We start from the raw sequence: 9,261 nt of genomic DNA, 5'->3' as shown, positions 1-9,261 counted from the left end.
GCTCGTATTACTACAACCTAAGCCAAAATGAAAGGATAAAGTGTTCATCATAGACTTAAAATCAATCAACAGACAGCAAATACACCTCTTGTTCCCTCCTGCTTCTCAGTCAGTAAATCACAATGCTCTGTGGAACTGCCCTGATCCAGGCAGATTATCAGTCCAGTTCTTTGAACTGCTACCTTGGTTCTCAGTATCTAGGGGACTCTAGACTTCTCTCTGTATACTTTTACAGAGCTCTGGTTTGATAAGACGTTTTTAGAACAAGAGAAGCCTAAAGCTCCCTAAGAGACTGGCTTAAATTACTATCAGCCCTATCCCTCCCACCTCCAGGGATTTATCTGTTAAGATTTGACAGGGTTAGCTTCCTTCAAATTCCCCTGGTGGTTCCCAGGGAGATCTCAAAGGCTGACAAGTTTCACACTTATTTAATGGCAACTAGTACCTAAAGATGGAAACTGAGAACTTCTTTAAACAGTTTACATCAAAGTTCATAATAATCTTCATCTTTAATATTTCTTTCACATACAATGATTTAAAATTCTTAACAAGAGAATTATGCTTTTCTCATTGTGCCTATATGGAAAATGTTTCTCCTATAGTCCTGAATCTATGCTGTGTGTTTAATTAAAGAATATGTTGGAGATGGGGAATAAAAGGTACATATGCCAGATACATAGTCCATGTGTCAAAGTCAAAAGTAAAATGCATCCATACCACACATATCAAAGGGAAGGCACTTGCCTGATGAAAGCTTGCCTGTAATATGAGATTCAACCACACTCAAAAGCATGTTTAAATCGATGTTGATTTTTTTTCAAGAATATATATTCTTGAAAATATCTATCAATCTTACTGACTTGTAAGGAATAAAAGGCTCCATAATAAAATTTGTAGGTTATTTTTAACTAAAGGGATATACATGCAGGGATAATCATGATTTTAAATTACTAAAAAGAATTATCAGATTTAGTAAACTTAAGTATGTTTAAAATGTTCCCCCCCTCAAAAAAAAAAAACCTTAACATGACATTAAGATGATAATCAAAAGTATTTCATTTTGAAAGACTACCATAATCTCTTTTGTATTTATTTCTTCACAAGCCAAAAGCAAGTGTAGAATGTCAGGTCCGAGTCATGTGCCTCTTGTAGATTGGTAATCACATAGTTAGCTAGTTTATATTAAATTCCTCATACATTTGGAGCATAACCCTGGTTACTTGGTAGAAGAAAGCAGGAGGATCACTTGAGAGAGGGAGTTCAAGACCAACCTAGACACCAAAGCTGAAAGCTTGTCTTAAAAGAGAAAAACAAAACACAATGTATTCTACCTTGTACTCTTAGGGAAGAGGGAACCTACATTTAAAATCCCAAAAGACACTCTATATTTCATTATTATATACATTTAAATATTTCAGAATTAATTTTTTCTAAATGTTTTCTTATTTAAAAAGTATTTTTTGCTTGTGTACATATTGCCCAAGCAGTAAATCCTTGTAAACAGTAAGCATTCATTCAGAGTACAGTGAGTAGGACTGAGAAAAAATAAACTGCTTTTAAAATGTAAAACATCCTAATAAATGTAATGTTTGTACACAGAATAAAGAAAATAAATCTACATGACACAATTATAGAACAAAATGAGTTTTACAATGGCAACATTTTTTAAACAAATATTAGTTCCGTGGTTGCCCAGGGGTTGGGGACAGCAGGAAGTGGTCACGATTGTAAGAGCAATTCCAGGGCTGGCATGATGGCTCAGTGGGTGAAGGTCCTTGACAAGCCTGACAACCTGGGATCAATCCCCAGGACCCATGAGGTGAGCCATGGGGTGGAAGGAGAGCCCTGGCCTCCCAAGCTGTCCTCTGACTACCACCAGGCGCCATGGCATTTGCACACACTAATTCCTCTAGTTTGTAATAGTCAAAGTATCCTGGCTATCACAGAGGGTCTTGAAGCAAAAGTTTATAGAGTAAAACAAGAGAAACAAACTGGGAAGATGTGAATTGGGATCAAGGAATTTCTGTGTCAGCATACATGTGCTGAAGTTCTGAAAAAATGTCCCAGAAGGGCGCTAGATAGGAGGACTGCATTATCCCTGCAACTGCACCTACATCACAGATGTTTAAAGACTTTTTAAAAACATAGTTTCTTCATTATAAATGGCTCCCTGTCTCAACCACAAACAGCAAACTCCAGTGAGGAGAAAAAGTATCTGATAAATAGGTGTTTCCTCAAAGAAACCCAGAGCAAAGACTGTCTAAATGCTGTGGCCATGACGTCGTGTTCTTAATTTATTTTTAATGATGTGTTCATTTAAACTAGTGTTAAAGATCTCATCTTATAAACTAGGGATTTCTTGAGACCTAGTGAGCAAAATCTAGATTACAGTTCAGTCAGTGGGTCCTGTAGAAAGTTGTCCTCTGAGCAAGGCTGGTGCTCTCTGGAACTCTCAGCAGCTGTGTGGTTACCAGCAGGAACTCTCTCAACACCTCTCTCTCTCTCTCTCTCTCTCTCTCTCTCTCTCTCTCTCTCTCTCTCACACACACACACACACACACACACACACACACACACACACGGGGTGGGTAAAGATAAAGACTGCAGAAGGAGGCGTTTATGAAGTCCAAACCCTCTAAGTAGTTAAGGTCGCTGAGGAAGAAACAGATTTTCAGTGGTGTAGCTGCTGGTGAGCTGGTTGCACTTAATATAAAGCTTAGTAAAAACTCACTGGTTCTTCAAGTTCATCTAAAATGGAATTCTTTCTGTGGTCTGTCCTTGTTGCCCCCATTGGGGGGGGGGGAATAACTGTCTCTTCAGAAAACAGAGAGAGAGAGAGACAGAGACAGAGACAGAGAGAGACAGAGAGACAGAGACAGACAGAGAGAGACAGACAGAGAGAGACAGACAGAGAAACAGAGAGACAGAGAGAGAGAGAGACAGAGACAGAGACAGAGAGACAGACAGAGACAGAGAGACAGACAGAGACAGACAGAGAGAGAGAGAGACAGAGAGACACAGAGAGAGAGAGAGAGAGAGAGAGAGAGAGAGAGAGCACAGAGGACTAGTTTCGCCAAAAATGAACTCTCCTCTCTCCCCCTCCTCTCTTTCAGACTTCAGACTAAGAGGTGAAAAGGGTTGCTTCGTAGAGTTCACAAAGCCAGGTCCTTACCGACTTCGAATCTCTTGGGAAAGATTCAAGCATACCACACTGCTCCTCTTCCACTAATGTCAAGAGGAGAGCTACGAAAGCAGCCTGAAGTTTCTCCGCTTCTAGGAAGGGAATGTGATCAAAGAGTGGCAAGAAAGGGCGTCGGGATAAATGGGTCTGGTTAGGGTAGATTCCTATCCGGGAAAATGAATTCCAGGCAGTTCACATGGCTGGCCGATTGTAAGGAAGATGGAAATGATCCCAGGCCTCCTCCATCCTCTTGCTTCACCCACAAGTTCCCTCAGAGAGGAGAGGGTCCGGAGGAACGTCGCCTCACATAAGTCCATTCCCAAGCCTCCCAAAAGTTGAGCTGGTAAGGGGACGAGGAAGTGAGGCTGACAGCGGAGCGAGAAGGAGACCGTGGACAAGGTGAGGCTGGCGCTGGGTGGTGGGAGGATGAGGATGGATGCAGGATGAAGTGTGGGGCCAGGGTGCAGGGCATGGTTCAGGCTCACCGGCATTCTGCAGTGTCTCGACATTCTGAGGTCTGGTAGCCTGCTCTGCCACCATCTGTACGAACCGGGTCCGGGCATTCTGGTACTGCTCAAACACTGGGGAGAGAGGCAAGGTGGAGCAAACACCCCCACCCCCCCGGCGCCATCCCGTCGGGGCACCCGCCCACAGCTCCCTACCTTGCAGCACCTGGCGCTGGCTCATGGTGCCGCGCGTGGGGTTCACACTCCGCGACCCTTTGGCCTCCGGCGGACTGCTTCTGTGTACCCAAGCTCCGGGGTAACCGACCGGAACCGGAACGCAGACGTCCCTTGGCAACGGTAGGGCCCGGGCGTGACGTCACAACCGTGATAGAAGGAAGGCAGAGGGAAGCCCTGGTACCTGGGGACTCACTCGCGTTCAGTCTGGTGTCACTTCCCTGCTGACCGGGTACGGGGCGCAGGCGTCCGCCTAGAGGACTCCTAGAGGACGCCGTCGGCACCGACGCACCGAGAGCCGCAGGGTCCCCGACTGCACCCAGGGCCGGGACAATGACCTCTCCGGGCCCGATGTCGGTTCCGATAGAGTCATCGTATCAATACAACAGTGGCTGCACAACCTCGGGTTACTCTGGGTTCCTCCTCCTGGCTCTCTTACCTACCTGACACTTCTGATTCCCGAATTCCTGGAGGGTCACAGCAACTGTGTGCATACACTAAATTACAATATATTAACAACAATAAGGACACCTAGAGAGTCTATGGAAAACAGAGAAGAGGGGAAATGATAAATAACCTATCCTGCAGGTTTTCTAATTACTTCCAAGTTTGCTGTCTCCTTATTTCAGTATGATTTTTAAAAAGAATTTCTTTTCAATTATGGCGTCATTTCGCAGCTGAGTGACATTTCCAAAAGAATCTTTACCTGGAAAGACTACCTTACATAACTGAGTTCCTTGGCCTTTCTTTTTACCACCATTAGTTCTAGCTACTCCTTGAGAATTCTGCCCCAAATGTTTTAGTGACAGGTGTCACTTTAAATATTTCTCTCTCTCCGAAACTACCATTTCACCAGGTGTCAAGTGGGCAGCGAGCCACAGCAGCTGCCTAAAGGTAGCACACCGGAAATCCTTGATGTCTCCTCCTCACCAGGAGGAAGCACACACATCTCTGGCTTTCGCATTTGGAATCTTCTACAGTCACTTTTAAAATCTCCTCTGAAGGAGTGTCCAGTGGAATTCCCAGCGGGCTGGGAAATAAGGAAGAAGTGTGTGGAGTCTTCAGCTTCACAGTCCAGGGCAGGTACAAGCCTTTGCTTCTTCCAGTTCAGAAGGCAGCCACACCGTCCTCCCCGCAACTCTAAAGCCTAAGTCTTTTACATTCTTCAAAAGGGCCTTTACGGTGGAAGTGTCTGTTCCCACGTGGAGATGTAGAGGAAACCCTGAGTGAATAATTCAAATTGCTAGTGAAATGTCCTAGTTTTATATTTTCAGTTCCCTGTTGCATTTTGAAGAATAAAAAATCCCTTAAAACTAAAAGGCTTCAGTCTTTAAACAATTCAAACTCCTAAATTGCCTCGCCTTCCACTTTTAGTAGGTGCTTTGCTATGTATTTCTACCTTAACATGGTTAAGAGCTCAGTAACCTACTCATGGGATGCTACACAGTTTGAAAAGATAAGCAGAAAGGGTGCTTTAAACTAGGAGGCTTGTGTATATCATGAACAATGCCCATGAATAGAATTTATTGTCCTAATGAAACACAGTATAGGATGCCTATTTCATATCTGAAGTTAGATGTATTGATGAAGTTTCATCTTTTTTATCTAGTATTTTTCCCTAATGTCATTAAAGTTCAGTGAAGAAATGTAACATAATGATCTAATATACCCACAAGTGAAATTGTTGGTAATTTAAATATCAAATATAATGAAGAGATTACTGCAATTAAAAAGAAAGCCACTCTATGTTTTTCTGACCCATTTTTAAGTTATTAACTTTAAAACAAAATGCTTCTCTGATTTACATAGTCAAAGGAATGTCCCATGATCACATATAACCCTTTAGACTATTGGTAAAGTGAAGAACTACTCAAAATGTTACAAACTAAGGTTCTTATTATTAAAGCACCAGCTGCATTTATAGGTATATCATGTGCTTGTCAAATAAAACTATGCGTTTGACTGGGAATGAAATAGTAACTTGAAAACTGTTTCAATGAAGTTTGGAAGCTTTTGCCTCCTTTTGGAAAAAGCTAATTATACAATTTCAAAATCATTATTTAGTTATTTATAAAAATGAGACTTAAAGCCAGTTTTAAAACCTTGTTCCGTTTCTCTTTACAAATCTCCTCTGAGAATCCACAAAACTCTCACTGTTGTGGGACTGTATGCTACTCAAGCATACAGCTTTGTGAATTTTAACACGGCTGCTTTCCAGTTCCTAGCTGAATTTGAAAAGGTAAAGTCCTCTCTATACTAATCATACACTAACTTCCACCTTTTTAGAAACCTGTTGAGGTTCCTGGAGTGTCCAGCTGTTCCTCTCTTAAGCCTAACACATACAATATCACTATGTGTGTTAGGTACTCTGCTCTTAAGAGAATGTGCCTGTCTGTCAGGGCATAAAGTCTAGTAAGAGAAATTACTTCCTTCTTCATATAATGCAATCTCTATTAATCCAACCGTGTATGCCTATCACTGATTTCAGGTGTAAAGTCACTCCAAATACTGTGTTTTGAGAGCAAACATGAGAGGATTTAAGTCATGTAGGGAATGGCAAACTATCTGGAACATTTAGATAAGGAAAAACTTCTTGTTAACAGGTTATTAAACTTGTTAGCAGAATATCTGGTCTATATAGATATAAAATCTTTTCAATTCAAACATGTTAGTAGTTTTCAAAGGTATTCAATTAGTAATTGGATGTCATTTGTCAACTTGTGAGATTTCAACAATCCTTTTTGCCAACATCCAGTTTAAAATCACTGAAGTAGCTTTGTATTTCCACACTTTAAGATAGAAGTGCTGTATTTTCCAGCACCAAATCGGTGGGCTCAGATGTTATTTATCATGAAGAAAGCAAACAGACTACAGTTAAGGTACAAACAACCCTTGTTTGAAGCATAAGCATCAGGATCCTGCATTGGGGTCTGAGCTAACCACCCAGTTGTACCCGCAAATTTGCCAGCAGAACAAAAGAGCCAGGGATACCTCCCTATGAATCGGAAGACTGACATTTCTATGTAAGTGTGGTGGTTGTGTCTTACTTGTGTTTGCCTTTTGCTTCTCACTTCTTTTACAGTCAGCCTCCTATGTCCTAAGGCTCTGTGGCTTTTCAGGCCAGCAGTGTCAAGATGACAGTGACTATCCCACAGACCTAGATACACCTAGACATGGCTTCTTTGGAAGTGTCTCAGGGGATGCAGACTCCTCCAAAAAAGCTATGATCAGGACAATGACTTCATTTCCCCCACTCTACCCCAAAATAGCGGTGATTACTAAAAATCCAGGTTTTAAAAGTAGGAGTCAAACAGTGTAATATGTTCCATGCTGTAGCATGCAGAGCAAACACAAATTATTGCTGTGTCGTATGTGCATGTATGCATCTTACTTACACAAGCCTTCTTAATTAAAAGTTGCTCCAAAGCCAGCATAACTACAAAGAAAACTCTGAGCACTTTGCATTTAAGATTATCCACCACCATCTAAGTCTCACAAATTATATTGTTGAGCTTTTCTTAGAAATCATGTGGGGTTTTATGCTCCCGTGCTTAAAAATTCCTATTGTTATTATTATTATTATTATTATTATTATTATTATTATTAATGTACAAAACACAAGAGACAATGCTGGAAGGTGCTTCGTTGGAGACGACCCCCGGCATCAAGGACGGAGCACAGGAGCACACGCACGGCTCAGGTGCTAGTCCCTCAAGTTAGGCAGTGGTCCAGACCCGAGAAGGGGGTCCGCTGGAGGATCATTCCTTCCCCCTGGTGTGCTTGGGTCCCTGAAACGAGGGGCCTGCCCCCGACAGGCCACAGCGTGCCGCGCTGGGCCGAGGGCAAGGCCCCGGCCTCCTTTATCCCGAAAGTTTAGCCCGAAGTTTCTCCAGCTTCCAGGAGCATCTTCCGGACCTCAGGTCCAGAAGAGACCGGCAGCGTGGGGACTGGGGGCAAAATCGGTGAGACAACCCTGAGGCCACGGGGACGGGGACGCGCGGGCAGCAGGGCGGTAAGCGCGCGGGGCCCAGGAGGGGAGGGCGCGCCAGCGCAGTGCGGAAGCGCCTCACCGCGCACCCGGCCTCGCCCCGCGGCCTCGGGACCGGCTCCCCACTCTGCCCTCCGGCGGCGCTCGGGCCTGGGAGTCGGCGGGGCTGAACTAAGCAAGGCCTCCCTCCTTCCGCTGGGGCTCTGCGGCCCGGCCTCCAGCGCAGGAGCCACTCCTCGAGCCTCCCCGCGGCGTGCCCGGCCAGAGCGCGGCCACGACGCGGGCCAAGGCCTCCGCCGAGCCAGCCCGGAGCCCAGCGGCCAGGCTGCAGCCCGGCGCGGCCGAGAAACGCCCCGCGGCGGCTAGGCTGGGCTTGCCGGGCCGGCCTCCTTCCTGACGCTCCCGAGCAGCGCGGGGAGAGTGGGGAAGGGCACCGGAACTGGGCTGTGAGAGAACCCTGCGAGGTCCCCCAACAGCCAGCTCCCTCAGAGCCCGGGCGATCGCGGGGTCCCAGAGGCTGGGGTAGAACACAGCAGCTTATTTAGCGGAAAGGCGGAGGAGAGGGGTGGCGGAGCAGCTGCACCTCACTGCGCATGTGCGAGGTTTCCAAAAAAAAAAAAAATTTTTTTTTTAACTTTTGCCGTTCTGAGTAGTCCCAAGCCAAAATGTCTTGTGCAGTGATTATTTCAGAAACTAATTAGCTATGTGCGCTGACTCCTGAAAGTCACTGCAAAAGTACTGAAAAGGTTTGCGAGTTTCTGAAACCTTTGAAGTAAAAATAGCGTCACTAGTTTATCAAGTCTTCAGGTCCGTTCCTCTAAGAGAAATGGGCAGAGTGGACAGCGAACACCGCTGAAAAGTAGAGTGAATTCAAGGACCCCAGGAGCACTACACATTATTCCTACAGAGGACATGCTTGCGCTATCGTGAATTATTGTTTCAGAAGTAAGATGAAAATTCTAAACTGAATTATTTAAATTTACTTCTTTTTCCACTATTAACCTATATTTAATTTTATACTGAAGAGCAACGTTCTCATACAAATAGCACAAAAGATAGTTCCCATGAAGAAAATATGATTACCTTTCCCATTGATGCGAAAAACGTAGTCTTTACTGTAAAGGAATGCTTTTCAGTTCTGGAAGCCTTGTTCTCAGGGTGAAACAATATGGAACTGCTTATCGTTTTATTTACAAAGCAAGGGTAAAAAGTTTCCAAATAATTTCAGCATTTTTATGGGCATATCTCAGAGAGAAACAGCTGCTGGAATCTTGGTGTTACCAAGGATGTGTGATGCCCAGCGTGGAGAGACTTCCCCTAACACAACAGGATAGAAAGCATTGGGTTTTTATTTTAATGTGGCGCTCCTGTGCTGTTACAAATGGAGGGCAGAAGCTCCAGAAGAGAGGCAC

The 9,261-nt window shown here is 44.3% G+C and overlaps 1 protein-coding gene across 2 annotated transcripts in view; it reads right to left on the bottom strand.

The window, feature by feature from the left end:
- Positions 1-3,906, bottom strand: part of Spag6 (sperm associated antigen 6) — a 59,961-nt gene extending 56,055 nt beyond the window's left edge. Inside the window, exons 1-2 of one of the 2 annotated variants that reach the window (XM_005354665.3) lie at positions 3,844-3,906; positions 3,667-3,762 (exon numbers count right to left, since the gene is read on the bottom strand). In XM_005354665.3, the coding sequence (XP_005354722.1) occupies positions 3,667-3,762; positions 3,844-3,868 (121 nt within the window). In that variant the 5' untranslated portion in view covers positions 3,869-3,906. The remainder of the gene's footprint in view (positions 1-3,666; positions 3,763-3,843) is intronic. The other variant, XM_026782828.1, reaches the window with a different exon arrangement.
- Positions 3,907-9,261: the final 5,355 nt, after the last annotated feature.

Source organism: Microtus ochrogaster, chromosome 16 (assembly GCF_000317375.1).
Source record: "Microtus ochrogaster isolate Prairie Vole_2 chromosome 16, MicOch1.0, whole genome shotgun sequence".
Lineage (NCBI taxonomy): Eukaryota > Metazoa > Chordata > Mammalia > Rodentia > Cricetidae > Microtus > Microtus ochrogaster.
Note: the sequence above shows the minus strand (reverse complement) of the source record. Positions and strands in the feature narration are given on the sequence as shown.